Genomic DNA, 17458 nt, shown 5'->3' with positions numbered 1-17458 from the left:
AGGAGGAGGAGCCACAAGGAGGAGGAGCCACGTGGAGGAGGAGCCACCGATGAGGAACGAAGAGCCACAAGGAGGGAGGAGCCACAAGCAGGAGGAGGAGCCACCGATGAGGAACGAAGAGCCACAAGGAGGGAGGAGCCACAAGCAAAGAGGAGGAGCCACGTAGAGGAGGAGCCACGAAGAGCTAGGGGGAGGAACCACAAGGGGGAGCCACGAGCAGGAGCGAAGAGGAGCCACGAAGAGCAAGGGGGAGGAGCCACAAGGAGGAGGAGCCACAAGGAGGAGGAGCCACGAGTGGGCAGAGTGGAGGATTGTCCTTCCAGGGAGTAGGAGTGGTGCCACTGAGACCACTGGCCAAGGCCTCAAAGCCACACAGAGACAAAGGGGGCGTCCATAAATGACGTCACGCACCTAGGGGCGGGGGGGATGGGGAGTCAGACATTTGTGACGATGTGTGACGAGGGGGGGGGGGGTGAGGAATGTGACGTCACATCAAAATGCGCAACTTTAAATAAATATAGACAACACGTTCTACTTAATTAAATCGACTTTTTAATAAATGTTTTCTCCTACGACATCAGAGTGCAGCGCCACATTAAATACGCACTACAATGACAATACATTTCGATTTAAAGCTTTCGTGACTGCAGGGATTCATCTTCTTGGTTCTTTCGGTAAAGTCACGTAGAAGGGAAATAATAAAATAATAAAATAATTTTCACGACGTTTCGGCCACAACACAAGCAGCCGTCCTCAGGTGAAGACCAGGTCTGTCGAGGCGACAGCGTCTAGGGGGGGGGGCAGAGCTTTGTGAAGTCATATTTAAGGTGGGGGGGGGTCTGACTTTTTGTGACGTCGTGTTACGAATGTGGGGGGGGGGGGGGCGGTCACAAATCGTTCAAAATCGCGTGACGTCATTTAGGTACGGCCCTTTACTCTACACCCAGAATTTCCGCCTCCCCCCTCCCTATTGCTCGTCGTTTCGCAAACACCCCGTCGCTTTTATTAAATCCTTTATATTAAGTTCACTTGCTTGCTTGCTTAGGACCGTGCAAATCTTTCGGTCGTTTTTTAACCCACTTCCCGTGATCCAATCGAGCTGACATTTTCCAACACAGACTCGTTGTGCGTGACAATTAATGTTCGTGAATTTTTTTTCTCCAAAATTTTACACTGTTTAGGACAAAAATATTATATTTAATTACCAATTGCTTAATGGTGCAATGCAATCATCTGACCCATAGGTGGCAGCCATCTCAAGCCAGAGGACGAGAAGACTCTAGCCGCCACGCATATAAAGGATTTATAGTGAAAAACTTTGTTTTATGGGTTATGCTTATTACCGATATCGCCACCCGATTTGAATCGCCTCCCCTCGCCCATCTCTCAGCCTTCGCCACCACCACTTAACCACAACTGCTACCCCCCCTTCCCCCCCCGAACATCGCTTCGATATACGTCGCAACCTTTCAGGAACGCATCCCCCGACGTAAAATGGGTTTTGGCGAATGGGCAGGGCGTAGAAGTGGATTGTATACCGTTGTTCTGTCCCACACACAGCCTGTGGTCACCGATGCGAGCAGGAGCTGTTCCCTGCCCTGTTGAACATCCCACACTGGGCGAAGACCCCTGGGGCCGGCCCAGGACGCGTTGGTTGGGACCACGTCGCTCGGCTGGCCTGGGAATTCCCCAAGAGCGAGAGTCTTGTAGTGTATGTGTAGTAGTGTACAGTCATGTATAGTGTAGTTGTGAATAGTAATGTATAGTAGTGTATAGGGTAGTAGTGTATAGGGTAGTGTATATTAATGTATAATAGTGTATAGTGTAGTAGTGTATAGTAGTGTATAGTGTAGTAGTGTATAGTGGTGTATATTAATGTATAGTAGTGTAGTAGTGTATATTAATGTATAGTAGTGTATAGTGTATGTGTGTAGTAGTATATAGTAATGTATAGTGTAGTCGTGAATAGTAATGTATAGTAGGGTATAGGGTAGTAGTGTATAGTGTAGTGTATAGTAATGTATAGTGTAGTCGTGAATAGTAATGTATAGTAGTATATAGTGTAGTAGTGTATAGTGTAGTAGTGTATAGTGTAGTGTATAGTAATGTATAGTAGTGTATAGTGTAGTCGTGAATAGTAATGTATAGTAGTATATAGTGTAGTAGTGTATAGTGTAGTAGTGTATAGTGTAGTAGTGCTGAGTCTGTCGCCAGAGAGGTGTGGACCACCACTACTCAACACGCTGCCGCCACAACCCTCACCAGGACAAGCGGATTAACGAACAATATTTGGTGCATTCTGGCTGACTTTTAGCTTCGGGCAAGACCACGTAAAGAAGCATAAACAAAGAACGAAACAACGCTCGACAACGATTCAAACAAACAGTACTTCTTTATTGATTTCACGAGGACTCGACAGTTCTTGACGCTCGTTAAGCAGGTTACGCGGAGAAAGCGTGGGACAGCCATTGGACGACGCGGGTGTGTGTGTGTGTGCTAGAACTTCTACGTGGGTATACTGGGCATGCGCGCGCCTTTGCTGTGCGCCCAAAACGTCGAGCTGCCCCCCCTTACTTCAGCACATCGACCTGGGCCCGGCGATCAACCACCGCCACCGCCGCCGCGGTGAACTCAGTGCGCGTGCGGGCGGCCACGGCCGGCGCCTCCGCCTCCTCCGCCGCCCTCTTGCGAGGAGCGCGGGTTCCGGATCGTCTCGTCCACCGACAGCACGAGGCACGCAGCCTCCGACGCGGCCGTCAGGGCGTTGATCTTGACGACGGCCGGCTCCCACACGCACGCCAGCATGTTGTCGGCGACGTCCTCCGTCGTCACGTCCACTCCGAACCACAGCCCGCCCTGGGGGTCGCGGAGAGACGCGTGCGCGTGGTTATTTATTATTCAATTTTTATTTTCGGAAGCGATACAAGAGGCGTGAACTACACGCGAGTGTTTGTGTTATCACGCAAATGACAAAACGCATGCGCTTTTTAATGACGCGGAAAGACTTGTATGTTGAACTTCTTTCGCACCGTGCGTAGCCAAGAGACAACAGCCAAAGAGACACCGAGATAAGAGACTCAAAGACAAAGATCCCCCGTGTAGCCTTAACAGACTGTAGGGGCAAGTGCTGTTAGCGAGCACCTATGAAGACCGGAACGGCACACGAGGGGGTGGGTGGCCAGCACCACGCCCGACCGCCTTTGTCTCCCCAGTGGCGATGTTTACACACCGCACCAGGTACTCATTTCAGGCTGAGTCGACCTAGGGGAGGCCCGGGACCGGTTCAGATAATCGTCACTGGTGTTGGCCATGAGCGGGAATCGAACCCGGGTCGCCAGGTTCATAGCAGAGGTCGCAATCGGGTACCCAATACCCGTACCCTACTCGGGTACGGGTACCCGTTTGCGAACCTGGTGCGGCCGGGTACAGGTAGACCGTGAGTCACTGGTGAGTCACCGATTGTCACTCATTTCCCAACGTCTTGTCTCTTCTCACAATTCAAGTTCCTAGAATCAACCCACCCGCGCCTGCAACATGGCTTCATCCCAGAGGTCGCAATCAGGTACCCGATACACGTACCCTACCTGATACCCGTACCCGGCCGGGTATCGGGTACGGGTACCCGTTTGCGACCCTGGTGCAGCCGGGTACGGGTACGGGTAAGGAATCAAAACCCGTTTGCGACCTCTGGTTCATAGCGCGGCGCGCTAACCGCTCCCCAGAGACACGCACACAGACACAGGGACAACAGTCGGAGAGACACTGAGATAAGAGTAACAGAGTTGGGAGACGCAGACAACACACACACTCAAGACACGGCCGAGCAAAGCCAACGATGAGGACTGCGAGTAACACCAAAAGAGGGGGGGAGCGCACGCACGCACGTACCTGGGCGTGCTTGGCCCGCAGTTTGTTGAGAACGTTTGTAGCGTCGAAGCCGGCGTTGTCGCACAGCTGGCGCGGAATCACTTCGAGGGCGCGGGCGTACGCGCCGAGCAGCAGCTGTTCCTTGCCGGGTATGGTGCGGGACACGTCCCGCAGGTAACGGGAGACCTCCATCTCCACCGCGCCACCGCCGCCCACCACTGAGTCGTTCTACACGTAGGCAGGCACGCACGCACGACAACAAGGTTTTTTGTTGTTGTAGCAGTAATTCGATGAACACGATGAACATATATTTTTTATTAATTTTGATGTTTTACCTACGTGACTTTACCGAAAACACCTAAGAATATGATTCCTTGCAGTCACGAAAGCTTCAAGTCTAGAATTAATATTTTCTGCCACCCTCCCCCACCTCCCCGGGACAACCGGGCTATGCCGAGGCCCGCGCCGAGCCAGTACTAACGTGCCAAAGGAATCTGAAAGGGCGGGTCGGCCCCTTCAGAAAGCAAAACGTTGCTCACCGATGGTTATGTTTGGTTTGCGAAAGGGGATACACGTTGGGGCGCGAGGAATTGCAATCGCTTCCACGTACGTATGTTGGAACTTCTTTCAGCGTACATAGTCACCCGCGCTAATCGGAGGTGCGCGGGGAAGGTCAAAAAAACTAAACATAAAAAAGCAGATCTAAAGAAATGACTTTCAATCTCGTGTGTGAACATCTTAAAACACCTCCTGTTAAATTGCCAGAAAGGGTAAAACCTATTCTCATTTTTCATAATTTTTAGCACTGGTACTCAAATATAGATTGAGTGCAGGGACTGAACTTTCAGAGATACGGACAAAACCTGCTCCGTATGTCCAATTGCCTGTTGAGACTGAGAGTCTTAAGTTCAACTGCCGCGCAATAGATGGTGGCAGTGGCATCTACATCTACTGGAGATTATACAACTTTCAAAGCCGTTCCCCATTTTCAGTGTACACGCCGTACAGCGCGTTTGGAATCGACGGGAGTAGAGTTGGGACTTACGAACAGACCCCTGGAACCCAACTCATTCGTAAGTAGAGGAATCTCTGTATCTCATATAACCCTTTGCTCCGGCACCTTGAGATGCACTGCATGATACCGAGGCGCGGTATGAATATTAAAATGACGACGACGATGATTGTCTGGCTATGCGAGGCACGGAGCGTACCTTGATGGCTCTGCGCACGATCATGATGGCATCATGCAGAGAGCGCTCCGTCTCGTCCATGAACTGCTCAGCTCCTCCGCGCAGGATTATTGTGCAGGTTTTAGCCTGCGGGCAGCCCTTGAAGAAGTTGTACCTTCACACACGAGTGAAAACACACGCGCATATATAGTCTTTTTTGATTTAAAGCTTTCGCGACCTGTCAGGGATTCATCTTCTTGCTTCTTTCGGTAAAGTCACGTAGAAGGGAAATAATAAAATAATAAAAATAAAACATTATAAAATCATTCTCACGACGTTTCGGCCACAACGCAAGCAGCCGTCCTCAGATGAAGAACAAGTCTGTCGGGAAGACAGGTCTGTCGGGAAGACAGCGCTGTCTTCCCGACAGACCTGTCTTCCCGACAGACCTGTCTTCCCGACAGACCTGTTCTTCACCTGAGGACGGCTGCTTGCGTTGTGGCCGAAACGTCGTGAGAATTATTTTATTATGTTTTATTTGTATTATTTCCCTTCTACGTGACTTTACCGAAAGAACCAAGACATATATAGTCTATTCTCCAGTAACGCAGTAGTTGCATTCCTGAAGAACACTGCGTTACGGAAAGATCGCGTTATAATCTATAATAGAGGGGTAATTTACACTCGGCGATAACATACGTGAGATGCGTACGTGGCAATGGGTAGCGTCTAGAAGTATCCAGCAGCATCCCAATGCCTTGTGCGACGCTACGTCGATGCGGCCGTTACGACCGCTTATTCTCACTCGCGCGACGTAGTTCCATTCACTCGATCGCGTTGTATCCATTTCGCATCCGCGTTATAAAAAAAACGTGTTCCCCAACACATTCATCATCGCGTTTTAGCAAATTCACGTCGGGAAAACAACACGCGGCTTTACAGGAGAACGGACTGCACATGGAAATAAACATGCCCACGTACTCGTGGTGAAGGGATGCTGCAGTGTGTCAATAGTTCAGTGTTAATGTCCAACTTTATTGAGGGATTACTACTACTACTACCGTGTGATGTTACCCTGGTGTGGTCTGGGACCGTTCTGTTTCCATTTTTGCTGCCCGTGCCAATCTCGATAAACCGGACTTATAGAATTTATTTTTATTTAGTGACATGCTTACCATTTTCGCTATTTTGAACTCCGTGTTTTTGTGCATTGTCTGTTGTTGTAACTTTTCTGGCCTGCCCTATACAAGACATCGGTGAAAAAGAGCTTCAAAGATACAGCTTTGTTTGGGTTAGATCACGTAAATATAAATGTGTCGTTAAACCCGCCACCACCCGACAGGTAAACAGAACATGCCAATTAGTTACTAATACAGCACACTGTGGATTTGCTCTCCAACACACCGGTTTGCTGAACTGTTAACAAATTGGCACGTTCTCTTTAACGACACATCTATATTTACGCGATCTAACCCAAACAAAACTATATTATGGATGACATTGGTCGCGAAAGCCAGCGGCGGACTGACAAGAGGGCCGATCCTGTACTCGCTTGCCGCGCGCGACACGATGCAGCCCGCCGCTGTACGACATCACCACGATGCGATTCCCCCGGACCACGACGAAATGACGCGAGTTACACAGCACGTTCCGCCGTGTCCGTACGCGGTCGAACACCGCGCCACCGTGCCGCCCGTTCCACGCTTCCTCACCTGTCCCCGCCGATCTGCAACTCTTCGAAGAGCTCACATCGTCCCAGAACATCGTCGGTCATGGAACTGACGCTGGTCTGGATTGAGCCGCCACAAGCCTAAGCAAGGAACCAAATAAGTATAACCCGTAAAAACAAAGTTTTTCACTATAAATCCTTTATATGCGTGGCGGCTAGAGTCCTCTCGTCCTCTAGCTTGAGATGGCTGCCACCTATGGGTCAGATGATTGCATTGCACCATTAAGCAATTGGTAATTAAATATAATATTTTTGTCCTAAAAAGTGTAAAATTTTTGAATAAAAATTTCACGACCATTAATTGTCACGCACAACGAGTCTGTGTGGAAAAGGTCAGCTCGATTGGATCACGGGAAGTGGGTTAAAAAACGACCGAAAGATTTGCACGGTCCTAAGCAAGCAAGTGAACTTAATATGAAGGATTTAAAAAAGCACATGGTGGTGACTCGCAGGATGCGCCAAAGCTGAGTATTTAAAAAAAATGCGATGGCTTTAGTTTAACTTTGTGCCATTAATATTACAAACACGTTCACATTCTCAAACACAATGTGACCAAAGCAGATTTTTTTTTACCAGGTTTTCATTTAGAGATGCAAAATGACAATTGGTGAAAACTATCCACATCGAAGCTACATTAAGACGACATATTTCAAAAGAATGGATTATAATAATTACATCTACAATAACAAGGTATTACAGAAAATTGATTGAGGTACTCATTCACAAAACATTCATATGTAAACAAGTTACCGGTACCAAATAATGTTATGGACATCAAAACCTTTTAAGTTTCCAGTGTCCACGATGGCGCAATAAAACACTCAAAAAAAGTTAAAAGCTTGGTTTATGAAAAACAAAAGAATGTTAATAAAATGATAACATTAATCTTTGTGCAATTTGAGAGGTCATTGATATACACATTAGGTAAAACGCATTGTTTACAATCCCGTACCCGTACCCGGCCGCACCAGGTTCGCAAACGTATACCCGTACCCGTACGGTGACCCGTACCCTACCCGATACCCGGCCGGGTACGAGTAGCCGGGTATCGGGTAGGGTACGGGTATCGGGTACCCGATTGCGACCTCTGGGATGAAGCCATGTTGCAGGTGCGGGTGGGTTGATTCTAGGAACTTGAATTGTGAGAAGAGACAAGACGTTGGGAAATGAGTGACATACGGTTACTCACCAGTGACTCACGGCTTACCCGTACCCGACCGCACCAGGGTCGCAAACGGGTACCCGTACCAGGCCGGGTACGGGTAGCCGGGTAACGGGTAGGGGTACGGGTATCGGGTATCCGATTGCGACCTCTGGTGCATCATCATGAATTACCAGATCCCCCGTACAGCCTTAACAAACTACTGGGGCAAGTGCTGTTAGTGAGCAGCACCTATGAAGGCCAGCACAGCTCGCAATCGGGATGGGATTGGTCAGCATCACACCCGGCCGCCTTTGTCTCCCCAGTGACGATGTTGTTTACACATCGCACCAGGTACTCATTTGAGGCTGAGTCGACCTAGGTCTGTGTCTGATAGGATGGGGATGGTTTAGTTTCATTTGTATGTGATTGGGTGATTTTGTTTCCCTTACTTGTACTTTCCACTCCTGTCGTGTTTTTGTACTGTTTGTTGTTGACTACGTTCTTACCCCGTTGCCCTGACTGAACATCTGTGAAAAAGTGCTTTATATATCACTAATCGGATTCCTCCTCCGGTAATAATATTCCGATTCTGTCTAGGCCCAGAACCGGTTCAGACAAACGCACACGGTGGCCGTCCGCGAGCGGTGAATCGAAAACCCGTACTGCCGGGGTACGTGGCGCAGCGCGCGCCAAATCACTTGCACCGAATCGCTTGCGTCACCGCCAACCCCCCCGCCAGCGACGACGCTGCGGTTCGTGTGGCTTGTCAAGGCGAGCGCTCGCGCGTCGACGGGGGCGCCCATACCATCATGGTGCGCTTCAGGTCCTCCTCGACCACGCGGCCGGCGCAGAACATGTCCCTGTCGGCGAAGTACTGCGTGGCGACGTCGCCGATGGGCAGCTTGGAGAGGACGACGCGAGCCCCCGACGCCTCGATCTTCGCCAGCTTGTCGTACAGGATGCCCCACTCGGCGTCCACGATCGCCTGGTAGTCCTGGCGGGCGGACGGACAGACGCGCGGACGCACGGCAATGCGTGTACGTGTGAACGTGTGTTGAACTTCTTTCATGCGGTACGTGGTCAACCGACACTCGGTGAGGCTTTCCTGATGTAAACAAGCGTAAAAGTAACACAAACTCGGGTATATGCCGCCCTAGAATCATCCGAGTATGTACGTATGTTGAACGACTTTCACACCGTACGTCGCCATCCGTGCTTATCGGAGAAGGTGCGGGGTGGGACGACAACTATGGGTCTTCTGTGTGAGTATATGCATCTCTGTGTAAGACGATAGCGCGATATAGTACGGAGAGAAAACAAACTGGTAATTGGGTAGGAGAGGCACAATTATTTCCGGCTATGAGATTTTATCTTGATTTTGGGAGAAAATTGTTCAATTTCCGACGTACGGGTCAAGGATCTACGGAACCCTAACCCTTCCGTAAGCCGGTGGGGGGGGGGGACCGCCTTTACCTGGACGTTGGTGACGCGCACTTCGGCGTTCTCGCGCTCGGCCTTGAGCTCGAGCTCGACGTTGAGCAGCGCGATCTTGGGCTGCGCGTATGTCTTGGGCTGCATCTCGAAGCCGGCGTAGGAGAACGTCTTCTTGAACGCGACGCCGGCCACCAGGTGGGAGTCCTGAAAGGCGCGACGAAACGGTCGATGTTCAAGTGGCATAGGCAGGATACCGTCGTAAATACGAGCACTACTACGACTACGATCGCTGCAGCAACAACTGTTGACCATCCGAAGGCAGGGAGCGGGGGGGAAGCAAAAAGAAAATCGCTGAAAATATCCATTGTAGTTCTGATTTTAATCGCATTCAAAATGAGCACAAGTACCATTTGTGCGTCGGTTATTTTGGTCAAACAAACGGTGCAGAACGCGCGGTCAAAGCGGCGAGGGATTGATGATTGTCGTCATCATCATCACTGCTTGTGTCTCGAAGTTTTGGGCAACCGTTTGATCAACGTGGCCAGTTTTCAAACAGGGCAAGTCCCCAACAGCAGCACTCAACTATTATCCAATATTCGATCATCTTTACGAAGATTATTGTGACCGCCCTCGTCACCCTCCCCCCGTTACACGACAGAGTTCTAAAAATGCATCAAAGCTTGGGGGAACCTTCGTCGGGAAAGCGTTTAAAAGCGAACACCGCGATGCGTATGTGTGTGTACGTGTGCACGCGTGCAGTAGCAGCAGTACCTCGAGACCGCCTCCCTGCACCTTCTTCATGCCGATCATGTTGAGGGGCATGAGCTCATCCAGCATCGACACGGCGTCCACAACCATCGCTGCGAAGAAGTCCTTCTGCTGCGAGACCAGCTTGGAGCTGAGCGCAGTGGCGGCGCACTTCACGAGCAGAGCACGGAGCTCTCTGCGACGAAAGACACACACGAGATCGTCATCACCTTACTCATCATCGTCGTCATCTATGTATGAATGTGTGTGTTGAGCTTCTTTTGCACCGTACGTAGCCAACCGTGCCCATCGGAGGTGCTGGGAGCACAAACTAAACACAAAAAGCAAGTTTTAAAGAAAGTAGTTTCCTAGTTTTGGAGGGAAGGGCATTCCAAATGGCCGCAGAAGCGAATCCAATAGCGGACCATCATCGCAAATGTGTGGAGGTGTTAATCGTTGAGCGTCGTGGTGGCGCACTTCATGAGCAGAGCCCCGAGCTCTCTGCGACGCAAAACACACAGGAGATCCTCGTCGTCATCATCGTTATCGTCATGAATAAATATGTGCGCTCAACTTCTTTCGCACCGTACGTAGCCAACCGTGCTAATCGTAGGAGGTGCGGGTGGACAAACTAAACACAACTTGCAAGTTTTAAAGAAATTAGTTTTCAATCTAAGAGTGCACAGCTACAGTGGCTTCGTAATATTGGAAGGGCGTTCCAGACGGCCGCAGAAACGCATCCGAAAGCGGACCATCATTGCAAACGTGAGGAGGAGCTAATCGCACTAAATTAGAGGTGTTAATCGCAAATCTGATTGGCACGAATGGCTATGTAGAGTCCGAAAGAAGTTCAATATACATGCATACAAACTGACATCGCGAACATCATTATATTGACATTTAATTTTGTATCTTACCGTGCAAAACTATATCGCGGCAACCCTGCTTTATATGGTCCGGTGATAAAATAATTACATTTTCTTAAAGTGTAAATCAAAATCAAACCACGAACCCTTTATCTTCCTTCTTGACCGGCACAGATATTTCTTTGATCTTTTCGATGGCCTGAAAGGTGCAAATGATAAGTTAAGAACCACACACACACGCAACGCAGGCAGGACATTCACGACGATCACTCACGTGAGTGAGAGTGGCGTTTTCCGGAGAAAATTAGATGCATAAGTTCACAGACGCGTTTAGATTTCAATGCCTAATTACTGAACGACTTTTAGAGAAAGCGAGCACCAACATCTTCCCCTCGATTCGACATCTCACGTGTTATCGCGGACTGCGCTTTAACCTACATCATTAATTTTAACGCCATTTTTCCACAACGTGGTGTTCTTTAGGAACGCAACCACCACCGCGTTATAGGGGAACAGACTACTCCGAAGAGCTGTGCTCATAGGTTGGCAATGTAACGTTGTTCGACGCTCCCAAACGCACCAGGCCGGTGGCCTTGCGGAAGGCGCGCGTGATGATCTGCGGGTGCATCCCCTCCTCCACGTACTGCCGCACTTGCTTCAGCAGCTCGGCAGCAAGCAGAGTCACCGACGTGGTGCCGTCGCCCACCTGAGCGGGAAAGCCACGCACGCGCACACGTCCGTCAGCTTGAGACACCGGAGATTGCAACAACACGCTTAGAGCAATGCTCTAAATGTGTATGGTCAAGTCGGTGACCACGTGGTACAGGTTAGAGCAGTGGTCTTCAGTACGAGGGCCGCGGGCCACTGGCGGGCCCCTGGTGGCCTTTAGTGCAGCCCCCCGACAATACACAAAGAGTGAAAATACCCCCCATCATCATCATCATCGTGCTGTCACAAACCCAACAATGGTTTCAAATGTGTGGCGGCCCTCACACTGATGATGTCTTATCGGCGAAAGTGGCCACCCCCCTCTTGAAAATTAATGAACACTGAGTTCGTGATGCAACAATAATTGATTCCCATCGCTCCGATGATTCAGTGTGGACACAGATTAATGCATGGTACTCACAAACTATGAATTTACTCAGCCTCCAGTCAGCCAGATTGGCCAAGTAGTTGTGTGCATGCCGCAGCGCACACACACACACACACAACACCACACACATCACCTCTGCATCCTGAGAGCGAGCAATGTCCACCAGAGTCTTGCCAGCGGGGTGGACAACCTCCAGAAGCTTCAGGATTGTGGCTCCGTCATTGGAGATGGTGGATTTTCCTGCACAACACACAAGAGACGGTGATGTTATAAGCATTACAAAAAGTTGTACCACTCCCCTGGCATTGATTCAGCAAATCCTTTTTCAGAAGCGACCTGGCCACAAATTATAGCTCAACGAAGCGGCTTATCATGTGGAAATTTAAAGCAGGAAAATGCTCTAAAGGCACGTCGATTCTAAATGTGGAGGGAAAAACCGGACACGGAGAAAAATCCACACGGCCACGGGGAGAGAGACACGCAAACTCCAAATATACAGGTATCAGGGTTAGGGTTGAACTGACAACCTCCTGTATACCAGGCGAGGTAGTTAACCGCCACTGTGGTGCCTGCTCGTGTATAAGTGCAGGGAAGAAATCTGAAAGCATTCTGAATCGTCTACAGAGTTTGGAGATGAGGGATTTGGGAAGATGAGGGAGATACTCTTAGGTTTTTACGGTAAAGTCACTTAGGTAAAAAATTTAAATTAATAAAAGAAAAATAAAACAAATTAAAAAATTCACGACGTTTCGGAAGCAACACAAGCCTCCGTCTTCAGGTGGAACCGTCACAGCCACGACAGCCGTATCAAGTAAAAATGTTTTACCTACGTGACTTTACCGAAAAAACCTAAGAGTATGAATCCTTGCAGTCACGAAAGCTTCAAATCTAAAAGATGAGGGAGATTTGGGGGGGGAGGGGTTGGTAGAAGGATAGAGTTGCAATGCATTGCCTCCACGTCCCCTGCTGGAGCCACACCAACGTCCCCCGCACGTGCCCCTGCGTACCGCGATCATCGATGATCAGCTTGTCCATGCCCCGCGGGCCGAGCGTGGTGCGAACCGCATCGGCGACCACCAGGCACGCCGTGATGTTACTCAGCAGCTGCGGAATCCCCTGGGACGTATCCGTGCCCTCCTTCAGCAGAATGATTGGCGTGTTCTGGCATCGTTCACACACACACACGCGCACGGTCATCATTCAAGTTTAAGTTCATTTATTAGGTATAGCCCTGTGAGCCATTCGGCTCTTGAATCGGGTGCAACCGCAACAAACAAAAAACATGAACAAGAAAACATCTTAAAGTGAATATGTGACTGAGTGTAAACAGAAAATCCAAGAAAAGACAGCAAAATATTGCAGAAAAAAACACCGTACACCAACGCTGTGTGCAAAAATTCCAGTGGGATGCAAGTCAAACAACCAACAACAACCACAAGACAACTTAGATTAAGGCCATCAGTCTAACTCTGTACTACAACAAACAAACATGGCAAGTAAGGTTGTTCATAGATTATCAGCCCTGGGTAGGCATTTGCACGCAAGCCATCCACTAGACGAAGCTCTATAGAGGCCGTAAAGGGAGTATTTGGCCTACTCTTTCACTCTGGTCAATCGTCTTGGAAGAGGTGGGAGTACCCACACTTTACTCCACCACACGCGACCTGCCGATTGACAATATGTGGTGCACCCATGTCTACTGCCGAGTGGATAGAGGCTTGGCGGGATGCAAGAAACGTTCCCACTGTTACAACTTCCGCGCCGGGAGATTGAATCGGCGACCTCTGGATTGCTCACCGTGACGATAGCCACACCTTTTCGTAAGCGCCAACATAACATTTAACCCTTTCACTGCGCTAGAATGAATGCGCTTCGAGAAAGCATCCACTCCTCGCAACATGAGGTCGAGGGGGTCCCGAATGCTTACGATCCACTACGGCCATGGACACATTCATTATGAACGCATGATGAAGACATCTGTGGAAAAAAGAGCTTGATACAGCTCATCGGATTCCTCCTCCAGTATTATCCATCTAGTTTTGGTGATCTGTGCCTACCGACTGGCACTCTGTACGCTGTGTGTAACGCTGGGTAGGTTTTGGGGGAGCGGTAGTGCAGTGGTTAGCGCGCTGCGCTATGAACCCGGCGACCCGAGTTCGATTCCCGCTCACGGCAAACACCAGTGACGATTATCTGAACCGGTCCTGGGCCTCCCCTAGGTCGATTCAGCCTCAAATGAGTACCTGGTACAGTGTAAAACCATCGCTACTGGGGAGACAAAGGCGATCGGGTGTGGTGCTGGCCACCCACCCCTTCGTGTGTCGTGACGGCCTTCATAGGTGTCAATCCATATGGTTTACCCGTATTCTTGTAGAGGGACATTTAGTTTTCAGGTCCATACGGCGTATAGCCGTTTCAATACGGCCAAAAAACATGTGGTCTATTTGTATTGTGTTCTCCATTGTGATGTGATATTGTAGAATGAACGTTGAGTTTTATAAGGGCACGGGGTGACTAATAAGGTCTGAATTGGTCTAATAAGTTAGGAACTAATAAGGGGTTGACAGGTATGGTAATCAAATGATTTAAATTCCCGATATGCTAATCTAATCATGTTACAATCAATTATATATATCGCTTTGGGCGAAATAATGTACAGAACGAATTCTACCGAACGAGGCTGTACTGGACTGCGATCGGACATTGATTGTATTCACGATTTATATTTATTGATTGTATTCACGATTTATATTCATAGATTGTATTCATGATTTATATATCTTGATTATATTAATGATTTATATCTATATTGTATTCACGATTTATATCCATTGATTGTATTCACGATTTAAATATCTTTATTGCGTTCACGATGTTTGATTGTATTTACGGTTAATATCTCTTGATTGTATTCACGATTTAAATCTCTTGATTGCATTCACGATGTAATATCTATTCACAATTTATCTCTTGATTGCATTCACGATGTAATATCTATTCACAATGTATCTCTTGATTGCATTCACGATATAATATCTATTCCACCTTCTAGAAGCTTCCTCCAGCAGTGGCGTGAGAGAGCAATTGCAGAGCCGCGCCTATTACTGTATAAATAAGTTAATGACTATTCGCCAACGTTACCTTATGAGGCGAATTTGGGTAAAAGCGCTACGTAAATATAAGATAAAAGATAATTCTGCCAAAGATGGTAACGCAGATGAAACGGCACGAGCGAGACATTGATGAATCGATTAATTGGATCGGAACGTGCGCGAACACAAATCGATTACTAATACAACTCTCGCGTATTTTAAAACGCCGCTATCGCTCTCATGCTCGCGGCGTGAACAAAACTTTGAAGAGGGAGGAGGGGTAAAAGACGGAACATGACGAGAATAATTAAAAACCAGCTGCGAACAAAACTAGAATAAAAATAAGCTGGAATCGCGACGAGGGGGGAATCGATTCACGGGGGAAGAATCGATTCGCGTCAACCGTCAAACCTCCCCATTCATCGCGCAGTTCGCCTCAGAATGTCTCAGAATTAAATAAAAAAAACTCGCCGCGTCTCTCTCCTCTCTCGACGTAATGCGAGAGCCCGAGGACGGCGAGAGCGACTTAGCGAACACAATGCGAACCCCCAAACACACGAGCAAAGCGCGCCCGTTATAATCCACACAACCAACCGGGCTCTATCCGAGCACCAGGCCTCGGGCTTCCCCGCACCTCCAACGCTGCGAGGCCTCCCTCGTCTAGAACCCGAGCGCGTCAACGCCGCCTCCCTGCGTGGCGGGGGCCGTGTGAGGGCCCCCCGCGATTCGCGAATGCTTTGCGGGCGCTTGTAGGCCATGCTGGGAGAGGTGGGGGAGCCGAGGCACACACACTCACCATGGCGGCAGGAGACGCGCGCGGCACGAGGAGACGAGAGGCTGGGAGGGGCGGGGCCAGCGGGTAAAGGGGGCGGGGCAAGAGGGGAGGTGGGCGTGGCTAAGGGGAAAGGGGCGTGGCTAAGCTGGGAGTGGGCGTGGCAAGAGGGGATGGGGGCGTGGCTAAACTGGGAGGGGTAGGGTCATGGGTGAAGCGGCGAGAACTTAGGGGGAGGGGCCAACTGGGGAGGGGCGTGGTCAGCGGGTAAAGTGGGCGGGGCAAGAGGGGAGGGGGCGTGGCTAAACTGGGAGGGGTAGGGTCCATGGGTGAAGCGGCGGGAACATAGGGGGAGGGGCCAACGGGGGAGGGGCGTGGTCAAGGGTAAAGTGGGCGGGGCAAGAGCGGAGGGGGCGTGGCTAAGCTGGAAGGGGGCGGGGCAAGAGGGGATGGGGGCGTGGCTAAACTGGGAGGGGTCGGGTCATGGGCGAAGCGGCGGGGACATAGGGGGAGGGGCTAACTGAGGAGGGGCGTGGTCAGGGGTAAAGGGGCGGGGCATATGGGACGGAGGCGGGGCCATAGAAGAGGGGCAATGGGGGAGGGAGGGGGGCGCTTAAGCGTCACGTGACGAGAGAGAACGGGCCGCGAACGTTCTGGAAGCCCCCCCCCCCCGATCCCCACCCCACCCCCCACTGTGACGCAACTTCCGTAAGGAAGCAACCGCCATCTTACTCAGGGGGTTGCCGGTGTCCAGGCGCGTTTCTTTAGCCGCCATCTTACTCAGGGGGCCACGAGTATGTTTTTATTTTGTCACAATCTTTATTTATGATGGAGAAATTCGATGAGCTATGAAGCTCTTTATGTCCAGTAAGGGGCGGATCACAACGTAATAACAACAAACAAAACAACAACAAAAACAGAGTACAAAGTATAGGAAAGGTTATAAAATCACGATTTTTTTTATTTTACTAGGTAAGGCCCACTGAACTTATTAGCTTCTTTAGAAGCGACCTGGCCACGAATGATTGCTCAACGAAGTGGCTTACCATGGATACAGTCCAGTTGTGGTTGACAGCTAATACGTTAGTTAGCAAGGCAGTCCTGGTTGCACAATCGCAAATAACAACACAACACGTTCATCAACAACACTGTGGCATTAAAAGGAAACATAAATGAATGGACGACGCTTCGGCCGATGAACCTTCTTCAAGGCGAAGGATTTTGGTAGATACGATGCAGGGAAGAAGACGCGCATCAGATGCGCTGCTGCTCTAAAGAAGCCCATCAGATGCGCTGCTACAAGGAAGCGCAGACTGAATAAACCTTCGAAACGCGTCAAACTTCGCGACAGGGTCAATTAAGCACCGACAAACAGATTTGCTGATTACATTATCTTTTTTATTTCACACTGCGTTATGACGACCCGGTGCGTTATGCTGCACCGGTGTACCGCCGATACGCCCATTTGTCATTCGACGTCAAAGCGTCTACCACCATTCCAGTGTCAACTCTGTCACGGTGCTTGCATTTAACAAAAACTAC

General features: G+C 49.6%; 1 protein-coding gene across 1 annotated transcript; it reads right to left on the bottom strand.

Annotated features, from left to right (window-relative positions):
- Window positions 1-2373: 2373 nt before the first annotated feature.
- Window positions 2374-16061, bottom strand: LOC133357501 (T-complex protein 1 subunit eta-like). Its single transcript, XM_061575465.1, has 12 exons — window positions 15941-16061; window positions 13060-13213; window positions 12186-12292; window positions 11537-11662; window positions 11103-11155; window positions 10115-10286; window positions 9383-9547; window positions 8715-8903; window positions 6749-6846; window positions 5079-5211; window positions 3889-4095; window positions 2374-2856 (listed from the first exon to the last, which is right to left on the bottom strand). The coding sequence occupies exons 1-12, from the start codon at window positions 15941-15943 to the stop codon at window positions 2632-2634; spliced, it is 1632 nt and encodes a 543-aa protein (XP_061431449.1). The 5' UTR covers window positions 15944-16061; the 3' UTR covers window positions 2374-2631.
- Window positions 16062-17458: the final 1397 nt, after the last annotated feature.

Source organism: Lethenteron reissneri, chromosome 58 (assembly GCF_015708825.2).
Source record: "Lethenteron reissneri isolate LAM-NWPU_2019-01 chromosome 58, ASM1570882v1, whole genome shotgun sequence".
Classification (NCBI taxonomy): domain Eukaryota; kingdom Metazoa; phylum Chordata; class Hyperoartia; order Petromyzontiformes; family Petromyzontidae; genus Lethenteron; species Lethenteron reissneri.
The sequence above is the reverse complement of the archived record's forward strand: the minus strand, read 5'-3'. Positions and strand labels throughout refer to the sequence as shown.